At 60.0% G+C, this 21,299-nt stretch overlaps 1 protein-coding gene across 1 annotated transcript; it reads right to left on the bottom strand.

The window, feature by feature from the left end:
* Nucleotides 1-1,325: 1,325 nt before the first annotated feature.
* On the bottom strand, nucleotides 1,326-15,531 carry SLC38A3 (solute carrier family 38 member 3). Its single transcript, XM_056129523.1, has 16 exons — nucleotides 15,408-15,531; nucleotides 7,773-7,921; nucleotides 7,600-7,681; nucleotides 7,338-7,453; nucleotides 6,828-6,901; nucleotides 6,667-6,759; nucleotides 6,498-6,579; nucleotides 5,620-5,702; nucleotides 5,478-5,536; nucleotides 5,112-5,279; nucleotides 4,948-5,027; nucleotides 4,428-4,528; nucleotides 4,141-4,265; nucleotides 3,911-4,055; nucleotides 2,805-2,908; nucleotides 1,326-2,717 (listed from the first exon to the last, which is right to left on the bottom strand). The coding sequence occupies exons 2-16, from the start codon at nucleotides 7,871-7,873 to the stop codon at nucleotides 2,613-2,615; spliced, it is 1,518 nt and encodes a 505-aa protein (XP_055985498.1). The 5' UTR covers nucleotides 7,874-7,921; nucleotides 15,408-15,531; the 3' UTR covers nucleotides 1,326-2,612.
* Nucleotides 15,532-21,299: the final 5,768 nt, after the last annotated feature.

The following is a 21,299-nucleotide window of genomic DNA, read 5'->3' as shown; positions in this document are numbered from 1 at the left end:
AGCCCCACATGGCCGGGAGCGGCTCCCAAAATTCCTCCCAAAAGAGAGAGAGAAAAAAAGTGGGAAATTCTTCAAAACATATAAAAATGGGGGTCAGAAAAGTAGTACAATGAGTAAGCTGCTTGCCTTGCACAGAGCTGACTCAGGTTCAATCCCTGGAACTGCATATGATCCCTGAGCAGAGTCTATGCACAGTGGATGGGACCCCAAACCCAACAAAACAAAACAGATCAGGCCAAAGTGAAGATGGCTCAAAGGGCTGGAGCCTATGTTTTGTAGGCAGGACGCCTGGGTCTGACCCTCAGCACCACATCGTTCCCCTAAGCACTGCCTGAGCACCAAGCTGGGAGTAGCATCGGAGCACCCCAGATCTGGCCCCCAAACCATTAAAAAATACTACAGAGCTATTTAGTGATGACCAATAGCACCTTACAGAGGCCGAGTGGCCAGACATTGACATGTACTCAATCACTTGGGCATTTGGCTTTTGGGTTTGGTGTAATGAACTCCTCACCACTCCAGACCTCACCAGTCTGCTGCCCACTGGTCAGGCTGGAGGAGACCTTGCTGGGCAGACAGAGGAGGCTCCAGGGCTCAGGGACTTTCTTCCACCTCCTCTCTGTGCGTGGATACAGCTGGACAGAACTAGCATCAGCACGTCCCCCCTGCACTGAAACCAGACTTGGGCTCTCCACGACTCCATGCAGCCACCCTGGGCGAGTGTGAGAAAAGATCCCAAGTCCTATCCACAGGTGGCCCCTGTCCTTGGCCACCTTAACCTCACAGGAGCCTGGGTCTCAGGAGGGCTATGGATCCATCTGATGAAGACCCAGAGACCTCCCAGAGGTTGTGCCAAGGCACGCCAGGCTGTGACCACCTCTAGGCCAATGTCCAATTCCTTTTCTGGGACCACAGGACTCTTGGGTGAGTCCCCAGGCTGGAGTCAGGCGCCTGGGGTTGATGAGAACCAGACTCAGGAAGCCCCCCTCTGACTAGCTGGCACTGCTCTGGGCCTCACAGCCACCAGCTTGAGGAAGTTCTTTCTTCAGGGGTTTCCCAAGCCGGCCGCTTCCTTGCAAGTTCAAACTGGATTTTTCTTGCTGCCCTTTCCCCCAGCAGCCTCGCCTGTGCGGGGTCTCTCCTAATGAGGCTTTGGTGCCAATGCCTGGGCAGCTCCATCCCGCTGGGCCCCAGCTGGTTCAGGTCTGCCGCGGGCAATGGGCAGCTTCCCAGTTCCACCCAGCCCAGGGCACCTGGGGCCGCCCTGCACCTTGGCAGTCCCCGCCCTGCCTCAGATGCCCCCATTCAACACGCAGTGTCCCCTGTCAGGACTGCACCTTTATTCAGAGTGCCTTTTACTATCGATAAAAAGATCAGTCCGAAGGGCCCAGGATCCCCGGACTTTTGTTCCCAGGCTTGAGGCATTGACAGTAGGTTGATGTGGCAGCCCCAGGAGGCCAGGGGGGCCCCCCGCACAGGCTTCGGGGGGGCTTGACTGCCCCCAGCTCAGACCCTCCCCAAAGCTGCTGGGGATGCACCTCACGTTGCCTCCTTCCGGAGGCCTCGCTCTGTCCCATTTCCTGGGGCCTCATTAATTCTTCCCCACCTCACCCCGTGAGAAAGCAGGTCTGTGTTAAGCTTGGCTCAGGCCCAAAGCTGGATCTGACATTGCCACTAGCTGGTTTGGGAGGCAGGGGCCAGCGGGGTGGGGACTCTGTTCCTACCTCATGCCCGGAGAGAGGGGGGAGGGGCACCATGACCAGCCACAGACTCCCTCCCACCCTGTGGTCAGGAGCCCAGGGACCATGGAGATGGAGAAGATAAAACACAGCTGGTCTGACATATCATATTTATAAAAGGGGGCCACCAGTCTCTCCTCCCTCACCTCAGGCTGGACCCTGGGGTCTTAGGCCCCCCAGAGCAGAGACACTCTTTTCTCCCCGGTAGTGGAATGTGAGCTACAGGCCAGGATTGAGGGCGGTGGAGGCCCAGCCTCCCCAGGACTGGTGGCGGAAGCAAGGCAGACTCCCTTAGGGGCACCCACATCAGCCTCCCCTTCAGAAGGACCTGTTAATTCCAAGTGTCCAGTCTGCTCCTGGTGGGGGTGGGGCTGCTTCTGCGGGGGAGGGGAGATGGGCACAGGGACAAGAGTATCTGAGGGCTGACAGGGGCTGAGGGGAGAGAGGGAAAGCAGCTGGGGAGGGGGCGGGCAGGGGTTCAGGGTGCAGACCTTGTTCCAGCTCTGCATGCCCCAGCAGGAGATATGGCCCCCTCCCACCCCCAGAGGCCGCTGCTGGGCCTCAGTGCATGCAACTGAGCAGAAAGACAGGGGTTTGGGGGGAGGGGCAGTGGCTGAGACAAGAGGATGGGAGTGGGGCTGCAGGCCCACCCTGCTTCCGGCTCGGGAAGCCCCTGCACCCAAGGAGCCCAGCAGGGTCATGGCCCAAAGGCCTTGGTCCTGGTTCCCTAACAAAAGCCTTCCACAGAGAGGACGTGGGCTGGGCCGGGTGCATGGTGCTGACCATGTCTCCCCACCCCCTTGGCCCCTGGCTGCAGGGGCTGAGGAGCTGGCAGGGCTGTGAGGACCAGTAGATGGAACAGAAGGGGCCGTCCTAGTGGCTTCCTCCTTGCCGGCTAGTTCCTGAGGCCCAGTCAATGATGATGAAACTCAAGCTCATGGTCATCAGCAAGAGGCCAAACACAGCAAAGCACAGGGCCTGCAGGGGCAGAAGTCAAGGTCAAACCGGAGGCCAGGATAGCCCCTAGGTCGCCATGCCTCCCACCGACCTCCAGGCCCCTCGCACCAGGATCTTGGGGGTGGACTTTGCAGGTTCCTTCTCAGTGGGCACAATGCGGAAGTAGAAGCTGGCAGGGAAGATGAAGATGAGGCATGGGGCTGACGTGGCACCTGCAACAGAGGAGGCGCGTGTCTTAGCAAAGGGTCACTGACGTCTTCGTATTTTGGTGGGAGGCACACTCGGAGGGGCTGAGGGCTTACTCCTGGCTTGTGCACAGGGCACAAGTGGTTGAGGGACCCTACGTGGCGTCAGGAATGGATCTTGGGTCAGCCACATAAAAGACAGGTGCCTTAACCCTTGTGCTTTCTCTCCCACTAAGGTCAAACAATCTTTTTTTTTTTTTTTTGCTTTTTGGGTCACACCTGGCGATGCTCAGGGGTTATTCCTGGCTCTGCTCTCCTGGTGTTGCTCGGGGGACCATATGGGATGCTGGAATTGAACCCGGGGAGTCGATTGCATGTGAGGCAAATGCCCTACCCGCTGTGCTATCACTTCAGCTCCTCAAACAATCTTTTTGGGGGACCAACTCATCTTGCTGTTTCATTGAGTGCACTGCCTGTTTCTAGAGCATTTACCTGCCCATCCTCTTATTTCCTGTCAACCATGATGGGAATATAGTGCTGCTGGAATGAGAGAAACTGTCAGTGAATGAAGTTGGCAAAGAGGAAAGGCGGAAAGGCAGGCAAGAGATGGGGACAGAGTTATTGAACTCCTGGATAGCTATTGAGGCTAATGGATTCCCGAAGGCCTCTCAATTCTTTAAGCCAATGTATTCCTTTCTGCTTAAATTATTTTGATTCAGGCTTCAGACATCTTGAATTAAGATAATTGACCTGTGATATTCAGTACCAATGCTGGTTGTTGGTTTCTGCAGAGTTGAGTTGGGGAGTCAGTCTCCTGAACTGGAGCCCTCAGAGATGTCTCTGAGTTGTCTGATCTTCTCTCTCAGAGCCCCGATCAGGATGGAACAGAGGCCAGAATACCAAACCTGTCTCTGCCAGATTCTGGAGCCTAATAAATTTTCCCCATTTGTCAGAAGAACAGGATCTGCCATCAGAAGAGCTTCAGGGGCGGTACCCCTTCCTCCACACACCACAGTGTCAGGCCCTTACCGATGACCCCAAAGATGCCCAGGATGTTGGGGGCGAAGATGACCAGCAAGTTGATGCCAGTCAGCAGGCCAGTGGCGATGATCACGTGCCGTAGCCAGCTGAAGTCCCGGTTGGGGAAGAGCATTTGCTGGATGGCGCGACGCACCTGTGGGCCGCAGGGGCCGTGAGTGAGCAGTCAGGTCTGACAGTTCCCCGCCCCCCAGGCTCTGGGCACTGGCCTACGGGCTCACCGGAAACAGAACGATGGGCACCGTGAGCGTGACAGCTGTCAGCACAGCCACACGCACACAAAGGATCAACACGTCAAAGGGGTCCACCTTGCTGTAGGTGTGCAGGAGCTCCGACTCCACCCCATCTGCATGGGCAGGGAGGGGGTCAGAGGCAGCCCCGCCCGCCCCAGCACTGAGGGGCAAGGCCACTGGGCACCCTTTGGCGGGCACTCCCGTGCAGGGCCCCAGGGAGCCTCTGGCCCCCACAGCCTGGCCTCTGCCCCACCCCCTCCTGCATCCAGCCGTACCATAGAAGGTGAGGTAGCCGAAGAGGGCGGCCAGGAAGTACATGACGTACATGACAGCGATGGAGAGGTTGGAGATTTGCTGCATCTTCCCCTTGGAGGGGCTGGGGGGAGGGGATAGTGCCAACCTGGGTCACAAGGGAGATCCCACCCGCACAGTCCCCACCCTTGGCAGTGGAGGGAGCCTCACTCTCACTCCCAATTCCTCCTCATAGCAATTCAGGAGATTGTTAGGAAGTTTTTTTTTCTTTTTTTTTGCAGGAGGTAGATTCAGGGGAAATGCTCCCAAGCAGTGCTCAGGAGGTCTAGGGGGCCTTCCTGGAAACAGTTGGCCTGACGGTGATGCTGGGGGTCACAAGGGACACTCTGCCGTGCTGGGGGTATCACGTGGGTCTGGGCCTCCATATGCCAGACATGTTCTTCCGTGCTCTGAGCTGTCTCTGGGTTCCCTGGGGTTCCCACTCCCATGGTCAGGGCCACTTTCATCTCGAGGCAGTGCTGCCCCCTTCCCACGGCCACCTACTCCTTGAGCTCAGTGTAGATGGGCAGCACCTCGGGGTGGCAGACGAAGGCAAAGGCCATGATGGGGATGGTATACGCCGTCTGGGGAAACGAGGGAGCATGTCAGGGCAGCCCCCACGGCCCTCCTGGGCTCCAGCACCGCCCTCCGTCCCTGTGGATGGGAACCTGCGTGTTGAGCATGAAGTATCGGGGGCTGCAGGAGGCGGCGGCCTCAGCTCCATGCAGCCGCGATGCTGTCTCCTCCTCGGCGCTGTCCGTGAGGCTGAAGTTGCCAGTGACGTTGGCAGCGTGCAGAGGCAGCGGGCAGGGCACTTGGAACTTTTTGTAAATGACCTGTTTCGGGGAGAGGAGGACAATGGTTCAGGGCCAGCCGGGCCACAGGGGAGGTGGGGGGTGAGATGGAAGCTATGTGTAGATCAGGGCTGGCGGGGGCTACTCACCTACCCAGGCTGCCCAGGGAGACCCCCCCTCCAGTGGAGCATGTCCCCAGGGACACCTGTCCCCCACTTGAGCAGCCCCGAGGTGACTCACTGCAATGAGAAAGAACACCATGCAGCTGAGGGAGAAGCCGCTGGAGTAGCCTAGGTAGCCTGCAAAGTGGAGGGCATCGTGAGGTCAGGGGGTCCCTCCCACACTGCCCTCTAGGACCCTGGCCCCGCCTCGCCGTGCTCACCAAGCTGCCGCATGAGCGCCAGAGGGAGGATGATGGTGATGGAGACCAGGATCACCAGGTAGTTCCCGTTCATGTACCAGTCCCTGTGGGACAGGAGTTGTCACCACTACTCACGATTGAGTATATTGGGGCTGTTCCCACCTCCACACCCCATGGAGGTCACACTGGTCTTTGACCCCATCTGTCAAGGACACCCAGGGCACAGGGTATGCATGCTCATCAGACCCCACAGTCACCAACGGAATGGACCTCAGACTGTGGGTGTGTGTGTGTCGGGGGGGTGCCAACTCACCACGAAGTGACCGGTGAGGGGTACATGGAGGTGGATGGGATAGAAAACCTGCCTCTGGGGATGGACTCTTCTCCATGGGGGCTTAGGGAGTTACCAAACAGGCCAGATGCCCTGTGCTGCCCCGGGGGGGGGGTTGCGGTGGGGAGACTACAGGATGAGGCTGGCATTCTGGGGAAGGCCCAGTGACACAGGGGGCCCCCCAGATCCTACCTGTTTCCCACCTTCTGGAGCTCAGCCTCAACTATACTTCTGGGCCCTGTGCCAGGGCAGTGCCCAACTGTCTTCTCCATCCCACCCCAAACATGGGAGGTACCATTGGTCTCGCTAATGTGACAGGCAGCCTGGGGCTTAAAGGGGAGCAGCGCTGAGGGGTGGTCAGGAATAACAGGTGTTGGATCTTCCAGCTTCACAGGCGGCACCCCACTTCCTCAGGCCCGCCCCACCCTGCCTTTACTGTCCTTCTTGGGGGTGCTCCCCTAGCATTAGCTCTTCTGGTCACTCTACCTGCCCCGCCCAACCCATCTCCTAGGTGGACACTGAGGGGGGTCTCCCACCCTTCCCCACTCCCCTCGACCCTGAGGCTCACGAGGTTTGCTCCTCCAGGTTCAGGAAGGTCTGTATAACCAGGGGCAGCTCGGACTTGATGATGTACAGGTAGCTGGACATGGCTGAGTGGGGAGAGGGGTGGGCCAGAGTGGGGTTCAGCTGAAGCACTCAGCCCGGGGGTCCCCACCGACCCCTGTTGCCTGGCTCACCTCCGATGTTCTGCAGTGTGATAGCGAGGGCCGCCGCCAGCTTTCCTGGGGTCCCGAAGGCACGGTAGCCCAGCTGCTCGTAGGCACGGATGCCTGCGGGATGGAAGTCAGGACTGCTCCCCAGGCCCCCCACCCCTGCTATAGGCCGGTCTGAGGCTCACCCACGATCCCTGAGGACTTGAGTAACAGGTGGATGGAGTAGCTGGAGAGCAGGGCCACAGCTGTCAGCAGGAACCTGGGAGATGGACGAGACAGGCCGCTGGGCACCCCCGGCAGGCAGGGGGTGATGAGCTCTGGGAGTCTGTGACGGGGTGTTGTTTGTTCCCTAACAGGGTGTGTGTGGGATCAGCAGGGCCCAGGAAGGCTAAGACCAGAACGGTCCCTGGAGCTCTTGGGATAGGAGGTGGCAAGACATAGTCCTGGCGGGGCCATGTGGGGGATGTGGTAGAGGCACAGGTTTGGAGCTGTCAGGCTGGCGCCGGCTGCAACCCCCCAGGGTCCATGGGAAGTGAGGCCCGTTTGTCTGGCCATGGTGGGTGTTTACAGCTATGATTTGGGCTGAGGACAAGTGCCCATGCCGTCAGCTGTGTAGCAGGCCAGGAAAGTGGCAGGGCACGGGAGGTCATGTTTGGTGTCCCGTCAAAGCACTTGGGGTCATGGCAGGCACTCACAGGAAGAGGATGATGCCCGTGTTGGCCATGGCATAGGCGAGCCCCAGGATGCCACTGCCCATGATGGCATTGCTGAGGTTGAACACCGACATCCCGAACGACGTCTTCCCCTCAAACTGCGGGCATGGGGGAGGAGCATCAGCAGGGGGTTGAGGAGCCCCCATCTCCGCCCCTCAGCCTCCCACCGCAGCCCTGGAGCACCTCGTGACTGCACCCAAGCTCCCGTGGGTGCCCCCGATCCTCCCTTGCTGCCCCGGCTCACGTCAGTGAACTGCGGCTCCTTGCTGGGGCCTTTCTGCAGGAAGCCTTCACCTTCCACGCAGCTGCGCCGGGGGCCCTCCACCCTGTGGGCATGGCCGGGCAAAGCTCTCAGCTGCGTCCCTCGCACACACCCGTCCCTGCCCCCAGCCCAGGTGCCCACGCCCTCCTGCTCACCTCTGGCTTCCTGCTGAGGGGCTGCTGACCCGGAGTAGCCCCTCTGCATGCTTGCCGTTGGGCACCAGCTCCACCATCTCGGTCTGCAGAGGCGCCTCCATGGCTCAGGGACCCGATCCCAGGAGCAGTGGCCACACGCTGACACAAGCCTGCAGAGGGGCAGCCCCACCCCAGTTATTCCCAGGCCCCCCAACAGTGTTAACCAAAGCACACGTGGGGTCGCTCTGGGGACACATGGAGCTCAGCCTGCTGCCGCCTCCCTGGGACCTGTCTTGTGGGTGTCTGTGTGTTTGTAGGAAAAAACGCTTCCCAGGCAGAGCTGAGGGAACCCGGGGCCACTCCCAGACAATCCTAACCAGCTCGGCCTCACGGTTCAAGGACCTGGGGATGCTCTTGCTCTGTTGTGCTGGGAACCACCTGCGCTCACTAGGAGGTGATCAGGAGCCCCTAGGGTCACACCTAGGGTATTGGGGTGGGGTCTGTGATGCTGGAAGCGAGGCCAGGCACAAGCCCGGAGTGCTCTGCCCTCTGCCTAACTCTCAGGATCCAGTCCCAGTCCTGGCTTTGGGGACACAGGTCTCAGACTCTTGAGTTCTCCAGGAGTCCCAGTGAGACACCCCGCTCAGAACAGTATACCCCCCATGGTACCAGCCAGTGAAGGCCCGGGGAGCACTGCAGTTTCCCTGCTGTGGAGAGAGGACCGTTAGCAGGATGACCCGAGTTCAAGGCCAGTTGCCAGGCCCTGGGATGCTGGGCCCAGTCTCTAGGCCCCACTCTGCAGGGAGGCCCTGGACCAACTCCCCATCCCTGATATTAACACTGGGAGACAGTTTCCTGTGCTCGCCCTGTGTGCCAGGGGCCTCCTAGCCAACCTAGAATGGCACTGCCCGACGACTGGAGGCCTCGGGAGAGGGTGAGGGCTGTGGGCCCCGTTCCCAGCCGCCCGGCGGGCACTGTTGGCACTCGGAACAAAGAGCCCTCTGTAGGCTGAGCGCTGGCCCTGGGATCGGCAGGCGCACGGCCTCCCCCCCCACCCCCCAGGAGGCCCGAGGCGGCACTGGTGGCTGACACCTGGACCCTTCCCACCCGGCTGCGAAGGGCCCTCGGGGGCCTTCCAGGAAATTGGTGCCCCGGGGCCCAGTTTTCTGGGCCACACAAGCCTCGCTCAGGGCTCTGTTCTCCCTCAAGCGCCTCCTTCTCTGCTGGGGAGCCCTGGCCCTGGGGTGCTGGCTTTCAGGAGTGGACTCTGAGTAGCCCCCACCCTTCTTACCCCAATATCCCCTCTCCACTTCATAGAGCCTCAGGCCAGGAGCTGGGGCCTTGGTGGCTAGAGAGGGACCCGCCCCTGGACTCACTGTCCCACTCCTCTGTCCTCTCCCCAACCCAACCCTGCCTGGTGTCTAGACGATGCACTTTTCTGTCCCCAGGACCCCATCTGTGAAGACTTTCTGAAGGCCACCAGGCCAAGGACCACTAAGGTGAGGGGGAGACAGAGAGGGGTTGTGCTGGCTGGTGGGTCAGCCAGAGCCTGGGCCTGAAACACCAGAACCCCCCTGCCTGGAAACGGATGGTCACTTCTCTGCACAGCCCCCCATGTGCCCAGGAGCCTGGGGTACCGGGTCCCACTCCTACACAGGCCGGGAGCTGCCCAGGTGTCCTGACGGCAGTGACCACAAGAGTGCAGCCCCAGGCACCTGATCCTGGGGATCCCATCCCCGGCACTCTGTAGCCCCTCAACCTGCCTGTCCTTCCTCGGGGGCCGGCCTGGGAATTCTGTTCTCCTCCATCCTGCCCACTCGGACCCACCAACGTGAGACCAGCTCCCTCCTCAGGACCAGCCTATTCTCATGTGTGTGCTGAGCCACGCCTCTGTACCTGCTCCAAGGGTCTCAGTGAGCCATGGGGGTGTGAGCATCTCATCTCCAGAGTCACTCTGGTGGGTCCCTTGGCACTTGCTACCTTGCTCTTGCCGGTCCTCCGGCCCTGGGCAGGCTGGGACAGGCCCTTTGAGTGTGCTGAGTCGGCAGCCGGACAAAGCACCCTTCTTGACCCTAACAGCCTTCCCTAGCAGCCGGGCCACCTCCAGGGAGACCACAGTCATGGTGCCATGACCAAAGTGCCCAAGGTCCTGGCTCCAGGGTCCCCGGCCCCCCAGCAAGACCCGGGCTGGCACCCTCAGATCTGTTAGTCACCACCAGTTCCTGCTGGGGCTCAGGCTGACCTGAGACCTTCAGTCTCTAGTGACAAAACCCCAAACACACGTGCCCTCTCCACACTCTAAGCCTTCTATTATGGGAGCCTCATAGTCCTGGGACACAAAGAAGGAGCGAGAGAAGTTGCATCAAGGAAAGCTTCCTGGAGGGGAGTCGACCCTAAAGTCCTTAGCAGGAATCCTCAGGGTGTGGAAACAGAAAAGAGGACCATGGGAAGAGGCACTAAAAAGGGTGGGATGAAGATTTCAGGCCCGCAGAGATGCTTGAAGGCCACCAGGTCAGACTCTGGCCTTCAGTCTGGCACAGGGAGGGGGCTGAGGGTCAGGGAGACCAGCTGTGGGACCTCAGACATTGTCTGAGCCTAGCTTCTGTCCTCCCCTGCCACCCCACCCCCCATTTTTTTGTTTTTAGAACACACCTGGCAGTGCTCAGGGGTTACTTCTGGCTCTGCATTCAAGAATCACTTCTGGTAGGTCTCAGGGGACCATATGGCATGCTGGGGGTGGAATCTGGATTGGCTGTGTGCCAGGCAAGTGCCCTACCTGCTATATTATTGCTACAGCTCCACCCTCTCCTTTTGGGGGAGGGGACCTGATGGTGCTCAGGTGACCATGTGGTGCCACACATGTTCCATGCAAGTAAGAACTCCACTTCTCTGAACCATCTCTCCAACACCTAGGAGACCCCCCCTTTTTTTTTAGAGGGGCGGCACACCCATGGTGCTTAGGGATTATTTAAAGTTCTGTGCTGGGGTCACTCCTGGTAGAGGGCAGGGGCCATGTGAAACTGAGGGTAGGATCCGGGCCTCCAGTATGCACGGCATGCACTCAGCCAGTTGAACTTGCTCTCTGACCCTTGAGAGGCTCATTTTTGACAGTTGACCTTTCTCAGGCCTACCTCCTGTGGAGCTCCTGTGGATTAGGGAGTCCGGGAGCTCAGTGATGTAATAGCTATGGCCCCAAGAAAACCCAGAGTGGACACACTGATCTGAGGCCGGGCCTGGTCTTGCCTTGTCATGTGACCCTGGGCAAAGAACTCCCCATCTCGCAGACCTGCGTTCCAGGCATGCGTGGAAGCTGGGGATGGAGCTAGGAGCCTCCCTGAGGCCTGGGACTCCCAGAAAGAGAGGTCAGGGGTTGAGGTGGAAAGAGCACTGCGACCTTGGCCAAGCCGTCAGGATGACATCTGCCTTGGGTGCCACATGGGCCGGGGCAATCAATGGATGACCAGGCCGCTGCCCCAGGCCTGTTTGCTCTGCTGGGAGATAAGGGCAGGGGCAGGAGCGGGCAGGAAGCCGGGGTGCAGGTAACGCCCGCCCACGCAAGCATCACGGGGTGAGAATTCGGCAGGCACACCTCGGCAGGTGTTGAGTTTGGCTAATTAAAGATTCCCAGGCCCAGGAATCCAGGCCGTGGTGGGGCAGCTGCTTGCGTCAGCCACTGTGGGACGCATGTCCCTCGGCCCAGGATTGAGGTCCTTGAAACTTCCGGGGCTCTGAGCTCCACTCTCTGTGCTCCCATGCTCGGGGACCTGGCTGTGCCTCAGAGCATGCCGGTGATGGCCATGCTGTCCCTCTCCCCACCCTTACAGTCACACGCACAGTGGAGGCACAGACCCCATCCCCGCCCAGAAGCTTGCTACCATGGCGCCCCAGCTCCTCGTGCCTGACACCCTCACTGAAGTCCAGGTCTCAAGCACAGGGAAGGTGGCCGGCTGCAGGCCTGGCTGCGGGGCTTCTCCTGGTGGCTCAAGGGTGTGGGCCCCAGCTCCTGCCTCCTTACTGTTCTCTTCCTTGGCTAAGACAAGGTGCCTCTCTGAGCCTGCACCCCTCGGCCCTGTTGGGTCAGGCTGTCCATGGGGACACCGGATTTGGAGCGGAGCTGAGTGGCAGCCCCCACGGGCGTGGCCACAGGAGCAGCTGGCAGCGGTCAGGGAATAGGGGCCGGGCGTGTGAGAGGGGGAGTTTGGACCAGCGGGTAGGGTGCTTGCCTCGCACATATGTGTCTGACCCGGTTTGAGCCCCAGCACCACATAGAGTCCCCCAAATACTGCCGGGAGTGATCTTTGAACTCCAAGCTAGGGAGCCAGGAGGAGTAATCCCTGAGCATTGCCCAAAAATATAAAAGAGAGGGGGAAGTGGAGGACTAAAACACCCCTTCCGCCTCGCCCTGACTGTCCAGTCCCAGGGATCCAGACTTGTGTGTGTCCAGCAGGCCTCATCCCCAGCTCCCTGGCGTCTGTGTTCTGGGCATGCGGAAGCGTCTAGGAGGATCTGAAGGGCCCAGCGGTGGCCGGAAAGTAGACTTTCCTGTCGGGGGTACATTTTCTAGACACCCGGCAGATGCTTAGAGCTAGGTCCAGCCCAGCCACCTCGGCCTCTCCTTACAGCCGTCCTGGACCCTCCTCGCTCCGCTGCCCCAGGGGAGGCTGCAGCTGGGACCTGGGCTCAGGGCTGGGCCAGAGCCAGCTGCAGTCTCCTCCCTCGTTTGCCAGCCTGCTGAGAGGGACGTGCGGCCCAAGACCCAGCTGAGGCGAAGGACAGGACATCACGTGTCCATGGCCCCCCGGGGGCAGGGGAGACCCCGAGCCAGCCAGTCCATTCTCCTCCCTGCTGACCCGGAATCCCCTGGAGGCGGCCAAATATTTGGACAGCCGGACTTCTGGCCCCAAAGAGAGCTGGAGCAGGGGCCTAGGGCAACTCAGGACTCTTCGGAGACCCCGATGGCGGGGGCGGGTGGGGGGGAACGCGCTAAAGAGGTCAGCCTGAGAGGCAGGCGCCATCCCACACCGGGAAGAGGCAGAGGGAGGGGAGCTAGGCAGGGAGAGCAAACACTCTCGTGCAGGCAGACTAATCCAGGCAGACTGACAGAGGCCCAGGGAGAGATGCCGAGGGAGAGAGCAGGGCAGAGGAAAATAGCCAGAGAGAGAGAGAGAGAGGAAGACACTTCACCCAGCAGCAGCAGCTACACAGAGAGGGGCAAGGCAAGGGGAGGCAAGAGAGGCCACATCTGACAGAGTCCTGGAGGAGCAGGGAAGAGAGAGCCAGAGAGGTGAGGGGCCAGTCAGCAAGGGGACCTTGAGGGGTGGCCAGGCAGACGATGGGAGAACCCTTCAAGAAGACTGCCCCGGCATTTCCAGATCCTCTTTGGCAGGTCTGGCTCCTTCCTCAGGGACTGGGACATGTAACGGGTAGGGCCCCTGACCCCAGCGTGTGTCTACCAAAGGACGGGAAAGGCAGATGGAGCTGGTGGCCGCTGGGCTGAGCCCTGCCCTCAGCGCCAGGCGCCAGTGCAGACGTGCCGGCCGAGAGGCTGTGTACAGGACGTAGCCTGCAGAGCGGAAATTCAAAGCCAAGCCACCCCAGGCCACTGACCGGAAAGCCCCTCCTGCCCCGGCAGCTGGCCCTTCCCTTGAGCCCCCATAAGTCTCACCTGGTCCCCCCGAGCCCCCTCCCCCCATCTGTCCTCTTATCTAGAGTCAAAGGCCTACCCTCTGCCCACCAGCCAGAGTACATCCAGGGCAGCGCAGGTGCTCAACGAATGTTTATGGGGTGTGTTCGGACCCTACGCAGACCCCACTCAGGCTCTAAGTGGACCTGTGCCCTGTAGGGGCTGCCTGAGGCCCTGGGGGACCCCCTGGCCTACGGTAGCATAGGGACATGCATGGCTCCAGTTTGCTTGTGTGTGTGTCTCTGTGTGTGTGTGTGTAGTGCTAAGGCTCAAACCCAAGGCTTCACATGCAAGTCAAGTGCTCTACCACTGAGTCACATCGCTGGCCCCACCCCTGCTTTTCTGTGCACACAGATACCAAGGCTCCAGAACTCTACCTCCCCTGTAGCTCACGGCTCCCCTAAAACATGCTTTCCCCTTATACTGAGCCCCCAGGCTCACGACCAGCCCCGATTCCAGGAGGTGCTCCTTGCAGCTCAGAGCCCTTCCTGCCCCTAATCCAGAGTCCATGTGCCACCAGCTGGCTGCTCCCTTGCTTCTCCATGTACCCAAGCCCCCTGCCTTGGACAGGAGTCACCAACTGGCATGGACCGGTCACCCAGAGGCCTGGGCTGGGCGAGGTGAGGGAAGGGCCTGAAGAACCAACACTCATTAGAGTGGCGCTGGGTAGTCGGTAAGGAAAAGGCTCCGTGGGCCACTCAGAAAGCAGGTCTGAGACACAGAGCCCCAAGCTCCCCGAGGCGCGGGGCGCCTTGCGGCCCTGCCCTCCCCCAGGAGGAAGGATTCTCAGTCTTGACCTAGGCTCATTGGTGAGGGTCGGACCAGGCCGCCTGCACCTCCATGCCGCAGGAAGCCGTGGAGGCTCAGAACCCTCACAGCACTCTCCTAACGGAACTCTCTGAATCTGGCCAGCTTTCCATACTCCGGGCTGAGGCCCTCGAAGGTTCTGAGTTTCTGAGCCCACAGCGCGAACCATGTTCCAGAGGACATGTGTGTGGTGGAGGGTGGTCCCTCTTCCTGGGTCAGCAGTGGCCCAAGGCCGGCATGGGCAGTCCTGGCAGGCCCAAGGGCGGATGGACCTGAGTGGAGAAGTCCCCCACGGCGCAGGCACCGGGGCCTTCGCGTCCCTCAGCCTTGTCCTGGAGCCGTACCTGGGCTCAGGTCACCGCGGGGGAGGGGCGGATTGGCATAGGCCCCGCCCCTCGCCTCCCCCTCCCCCGGTGTAAACAAACGCACGCAGCAGTCGCGGCCAATGAAAGGGGCCAGGCAGGCAGGGGCGGGCTCCTGCAAACTGAGTGGCGTCCACTCCCTCGGCGCGTGCCCGGGGTCCGCGCTGCCCCCGCGCGGGCCAGCGAGAGGCGCACGCGGAACCGCGCCCGCAGCCCCGGGAGCCCGGCGAACCCGGGACAATCGTGTCCACGGCGTCGCTGCCACGAACAAGGGCGCAAGGACCCACCAGGACCCCGCGGGCGCTGGGCATCCGGGCCCTGTGCCCCCAAGCCCCTGCCCCGAGCTGGGATAAATATACCCGGATTCCGGGCGTGCCAGCGCACCGATTGCCCGTCATGCGCCCGTCGGGGCAGCGCTCCAGGACCAGCACTCCCGCTCCCTCCGAACCTCCGCGTACGGACCCTCTGCAGCCGGACCCTCAGGACCTGCCTCGGGGAGCACATCGGGGACCAGCAAAGTGTCCTGTGGCCGCAGGCTCGCGTGGCCAGGCCTTCTGCTGCCCCGCCACCTCCTGCCGTGAGACACCTCCCACACCACCACCGCCACCGCCGCCAGGAGACCAGATGTCTCTCCCGGCCCCCAGCTCAAGTTGTGCCGCCTGTCGCGTTCCCAGACACCCAGCGCGCGTGGCTCTGGCTTGCGGGGAAACTGGGGCTCCTGCCTGAGGCTGCGGGGCGCGGGGAGCTGCCCAGAGCCCGCTGCCGACGGGAGGGCGCACGGGGGGCTCGCGCCCGCAGCCGTACCTGGCCTTGGATGGGGACTCGGGCGCTCCGCTCCGCCGGGGCCGTCAGCTCTGCCTGCAGCCGAGCGCAGCGGCGGGGGATGAAGGGCGCCCGGCCCCGCCCCCGGCCCGCCCCCCGCCCGCCAATCCCCGGCGGCCCGCGGGAGGAGGGGCTGGTCCCCGGGAGGCGGGGGACACCCGGCAGCCGGCAGAGGGGCGGCGGGGCGTGGAGGGGTCCCCCGGGAGGAGGCCGGTGCTGCAGCACGGGCTCCATGGGGGTCTGGTGGGCGCTGAGGTCTAAAGCCCAGTCTGAGATCTCTGGGTACCCGCTTCACACCCTGCACCGCCCGCATCGGCTCGAAGCCTGGGGGAGGAGTAGGAGAAGGGGGAGGAGGAGAAGGAGGAGGAGGAAAAGGAGGTCTTCAGCTCCGAGGAGTGGGACCGGGCAAAGCTTAACCTGAGCGAAGGGCGCTTTGGGCGGGGACGCTCGTCTCTCGCTCCGCTCCGGCTCAACGTGCGGTCCCTGGGCAGACCCAGTGCTCTGGAGAGGGGGTTCGCATCCCTGAGTCCCCCACCCCAAGAGAAGATTCTAGGGCTGAAACAGAGGGGCGGGCAGTGAGAGCAAGCGGGGGACTTGCCTGAAAGTTCCCGCTCAGGTTCCTTTTCTTGACTTCCAAGGAGCCTCAGCAGCTGGCCCCTGGCAGGGACCGGAGGACTTGGTCCCTGGGGAGAGGCTTTTAAGGTGACCCGGTGCGGATTCCAAGTCCACCCCTTCGGGCTTCCCTTCCAATGCCTTGTTGGAAGAGGAAGGTGGTGGGGGTTAAGGTCCCCCAGGCCCGGCCAGAAGGGGCCTTGACCCTGCAAAGGCCTGGGGGCAGGGGTTCCCAGAACAGCTCTGCCTCCTGCCTCTCAGCTACTGATCCGATTAATCCCTTGGCCTCTGATCCTCCACCACACTGGGGTGTCTTTGGGTCTTGTCTCCCAGTTCTCCCCTGCCCCGTTCTGGGGGGAACTGACCTCAGAGCCCCACCTCACCCTCCCCTGCCTAGGAGTTGGGATTCCTTCTGTTGACTGACTGCTCCACCATGGTGGAGGCCCAGCATGCCTCAGTTTCCCTTTATGCTACCAGAAAATGGTTCTTTTCCCTTACCTGTGAGGAGTGGGGGAAGGGTAAACTGTGAAGCAAGGACAGGAGGACTCTCGGCTGAGGAGTAAAGAGAAAAGCCGGGCTGGAGCAATAGTACATACAACGTGTAGGGCGTTTGTCTTGCACGCGGTCAACCGAGGTTTGATCCCCAGCATCCCATATGGTCCCCCGAGCACCGCTAGGAGTAATTCCTGAGTGCAAAGCCAGGAGTAACCCAGTAATCGCTGGGTATGACCCAAAAAGCAAAAAAAAAAAAAAAAAAAAAAAAAGCCAACAGAATGGTGACAGTCCCCCAAACCTCTAAGCACCCCTGGATGGTTGGGAAGGAAGGAGGGGTCAGCTTTTCCTCTAGGCCCAGGCCCGGTGTGTCCCCAGAGTACAGCTTACTTAGATCTTCAGGGGTCTCAAACTCCCACTCTCCAAAGGGCCTTGAGGACTGGTGTGGGCACTGTCAGATAGGAGGGGTGCTATCCAGAGGGGAGGAGTGCTCAGCACCAGGATAATGTAGACATCCCACAGATCACTGGAGCCGTTGGCAAAGGGCTGGGTGTTCCCACTGGCTGTTTCCAAGGGGCCTGGCCTGGCTTCAAGGTCACCCTTGTAGGGTGTCTTCATGTAGGGTCTTCAGTCCAGACTGGAGGGAGCAGGGACTGGCTGGGCTGGGCGGCTGTGGGAGGTCCTGGGCAGCGGGATGCAGGGTCCCGGACTGGCGGGGGAGGGGTTGGGTTTTGTTGATGCTAGACCTGGGCCAGAGCCAGAACAAACACAGCTCCCAGGCCTTTCCCGCCACCTGCCCAATCTCCCAACCCGGACTGCGGTGGCCGGACAGCTGGCAGCGGCTGGGGCTATGACAGCCGCCCCGTGTCTTCTCCCTGTGGCCGGAGGGGATGTTACTCCTGCAGCTGAGCCCAGGGCAGCTGCAGGGAGTGGGGGTGCGAGGGTCTTTATCTCAGCCTCCAGCCTGCCCCCTCCCCTCATCTCTGGAAACCGAGACCTGAGCCTAGAGACTTCCAGGCACAGGAGTTGCCTGGAGCGTCCCGGCTCTCGCTTTGCTCTCTGGCTCTATTTCAGTCACATCATTTGTTTAGTTTAGTTTTGTTTTGTTGGACCGCACCCCGCGATGCTCAAGGGTTACCCCTGGTACTCAGGAATTACTCCTGGTGGTCTCAGGGGACCATAGGGGATGTTGGGGACCAGACCCAGGGGCGGTGGCTTGCAAGGGAAGCGTCCTTCCACTGCACTTTCGCTCTGGTCCGTCTGTCAGTCATTTCACGCTCTAGAAGGGTGCCTGGCTCGCATATCCCCTTCAGCCCTGACACACCAGCCCCCTGGTGCTAAGACCCTCCACAAGGCTGTTCACCTCCCACCTAGACCCCCAAGCTCAGAGCCAGGGTCTTTGTGCCCCTCAGCCACCTACCTACAGCCTCACACATCTGCTTCACTTGTGAGTCCCCCCAGTGGCATGTAGCAGATTAGCCACACACATGCACACATATAAATACATGTGCACAGACTTATGCTCCTGCTGCCCACAGAACTCGCCACCTTTGCCCCACTGGGCCCTTGCCCACCTGGTTCTCCGAGTCCCACCTTCCTAGAAACTCTTCCTTCCCCCATCCTGCAACACCCAAACTCACCCTCAGAACCCTGTCAGGCCACTGTTCCCTCATGCAACCGCTGGTCCTTTTGTCATTCCACCTCAGGACATCCCTGGGGTCTCCAGCACTTTCTGGATGTCTGGACCGAAAGTCCCTGCCAGGCAGGAGGGTGTGACTCAGGAAGAGCCTGGGGAGAAGTGACCTGTGGGCTGGGCTTTGCCAAGGGGAAGGAAGACACGTGTCCACTTGAGAAGGGGAGAGGGGCTCTGGTGTAAGGTGGGGTGAGCCTGCAGGGGGAGGGCTGTGTGCAGCACAGGGGGACAGCCTGGAGGGGTCCTCCCCCACCGACCCTGGACAGAGCCCCACTGCACTCAGCACGGTGCACGGGGGGCTTCTCTGTGAGAACACATAGGAATAGGGTCGGGATGAGTCAAGGTGTGCAGGACAGAGGGACCCTCTTGTTGAGTCCGTCCCTGGCCTGGGGCCCCAAGAGCTAGTGATCCCTTGGCCGAGGACTGCCCCCGCCACCTCCCCCTCCCGCTCCAGCTCCCGGGATCTGGCTCCCAGCGTCCCTGGCCACTGAAGCGGCTTAATGAGCCGGGTCACATGGGCCATACTCCTGCCTGGGGGGAGGGCCCAAGCCCCTGGTGGCCACCCGGCCAGGCCCTGACGTCAGCAGCATTAACTGGCCACTGGCCTTGTCTAATCTCTGCTCAGTGGCCGGCCAGGTTAGTCCCGCCAGAGCTAGAGTGGAAGGCCGGCCATGAGGGCCCTCAGGGGCACCTTGAAGTAATGGTCAGGCAGGGATGGTGGCAGCTAGAAGTGCCCCCAGTGAATGCCCCTCGCACCACGCCAGGGCGTCAGCTTAGGGCCGGCTCTCTCTGATCCTCTGCCCTGGGCTGTGAATCAGGCATGGGGCGCCCGTGGCGCCTGCTTCTCAGGGTGTAATTATGCCTGTGTATGGGGCGGGGCTGGGCACTCTGTAGCCCCATGGACGGGGCAGCCGGGAGCCAGGTGGTGAAGCTGTGCACAGGCTTTAGGAATGTCAACCCCGAGCCCCAGAGCCTGTCTGAGCTGTGCACGGGGTGGGCCTCCCTCCGTATTGGGGCTTCCCTCACCCAGGAAGAGGGCGGGAGCTGCTTGCTCCCACAAACTTCTCAGATAGAGAGTTCTGAGTAGACAGGAGCAACCCCAACTGGGCCAGGCCCGCCCAAGACCACCCCAGTGTGGGCCCTGAATCCACTGAGGCCTCTGGGCAGCCCCAGAGCAGCTGCCCACATGAGGTCCCAGGGGGCCCCTTCTCTGGTCCCCAAGCTCAGCATTCCCCCGCCCCCGACTGGATTCTGAGATGTGCCCTCCACCCAGCCCAACTCTCTGTATTGCAAATCCCCCAAGGGGCCACTAGTATGGAATATTCTGTCCCCCACCAACACTCCTCCGTCACCTGAAGGCCATCAGAGGCCTGTGTGCAGCTTCACAGAGTCAGGACACCTGCTCCCATGGAGTAACGATGCCTATAACCTTCCTTAGGGATGCCCCAGCACACAGACCCCCGCCTCACACAGACCCCTTCTCTGCATGTATTTCACACAAAATGCTACTGATTGATTTTTCCAGAGTTTTGAAAATGATGATTTGTGTTTCTATCAAAGCTAGGAAGAGAAAATGAAAAAATTCTGTTTTAGGTATTTGAAAAGGAGTTAAGTTTAAAATGATGTCATGAGTTTTATATACCTACTTTTGACTTTTTTCAACTACCTTAATATTCTGTTTAAAAAAAAAAGTTAATTGTAGGGCTGGAGTGATAGTACAGCAGGTAGGGCACTTGCCTTAGTACTGCCAGGAATCGTCCCTGAGTACAGCTGAGTGTGACCCAAACCCCCTTCCCACCACATCAAAAGGAAAAAAAGCTAAAAAAAAAATAGCTCTACAGGCTCAGCACATACTTTGCATGGGGAAGGCTTGAGTTTGATCCCCAGCATCATCACATGTTCCTCTGAGCAACACTTGAGCACTGAGCCTAAAATAGTCCCTGAGCACAGTCAAACATAGCTCAGAAACACCCAAAAGTTGGGGATGGAGAGATGGCACAGCAGGTAAGGAGCTTGCTTTGTATGCAGCTGACCTGAATTCAATCCCTGGCATCCCATATGGTCCCCTGAGTGCTGCCAGGAGTGACTCTTGCATGCAGAGCTAGGAGTAACCCCTGAGCATCACCAAGTGTGGCCTAAACCACCTCCGCTCCCCAAAATTAAAATTAACTCTGTAGGGCCAGAGGCAATAGTATAGCAGATAGTATGTTTTCCTAGCATGTGGTCAGTCAATCCCCAGCACCCCATATGGTTCTCTGGGCCCCACCAGAAGTGATCTCTGAATGCAGAGCCAAGAGTAAGTCCTGAGCACCGCCGAGTGTGGCCCAAAAGCCAAAACCAAACAAAATAAAAAATGCACCTACGAAATGGAATAGGGGGTTAAGGTTCTCCCCTTGCAAGAAGCTGACCCAGGTTTGATCCCAGGTACCACAAACGGTCCCTTGAGCCTGCCAGCAGTGATTCCTGAGCACAGAGCCAGGAGTAAGCCCTGAGCACCACCCAATGTAGGGGAAAGAAAAAAAAGGAGTGAACATTTTTCCATTTTCAGTTGCGTGAACATTTTACCAACACACTTTGGCAGGATTCCCTTGGATCTTATCTTTACTTAAATTTTTTTCATTAAATTCTTCATAGAAATTGTTTTATTTATTCATGATATTTTCCCCCAAACTGTGAATTTTAAAAACACTGCATTTATTTATCATGGTGACGTTTTTGACTCTACCTAACTGGCTCCTGAGATGATCATCTCATTCTTCTCACCCTAATCTCAGCCCTGCAATGATGCCCCAGTTTCTGGGGCTCTGAGCACTGTCATCTTCAGAAGAAGCCCAAGCCCTCAGGCTGACTCCTGCCCGCTGCCTCCCACCCACTGTGTGCCTTCCCTGCCCTTTGGCCCGCCTGTGGTCTGCAAACCCGAGTTCCTGGGCCTTAAGCATCTCCTGTCCCTGCCAGAAAGATCCTCCACCTCAGACCTGTGTCTTGATCCCTGGCCAACCCTGCAAACGTCGACCTTGGCTTCTTCCACTGCAACCTGCCTTCCGAGACACATGTGGGTCTCATGCCCCCCAAGAGAG

This window comes from Sorex fumeus, unplaced genomic scaffold (assembly GCF_029834395.1).
Source record: "Sorex fumeus unplaced genomic scaffold, SorFum_2.1 ptg000072l, whole genome shotgun sequence".
NCBI lineage: Eukaryota > Metazoa > Chordata > Mammalia > Eulipotyphla > Soricidae > Sorex > Sorex fumeus.
The sequence above is the reverse complement of the archived record's forward strand: the minus strand, read 5'-3'. Positions and strand labels throughout refer to the sequence as shown.

Coding starts and splice junctions, on each gene's coding strand:
- SLC38A3 (XM_056129523.1), bottom strand. CDS start 7,873: ATGGAGGCGCCTCTGCAGACCGAGATGGTGGAGCTGGTGCCCAACGGC. Junction 7,454..7,599: donor AGGAGCCGCAGTTCACTGAC/GTGAGCCGGGGC, acceptor CCATGCCCGCAG/TTTGAGGGGAAGACGTCGTT. Junction 6,580..6,666: donor CACACTGCAGAACATCGGAG/GTGAGCCAGGCA, acceptor CTCCCCACTCAG/CCATGTCCAGCTACCTGTAC.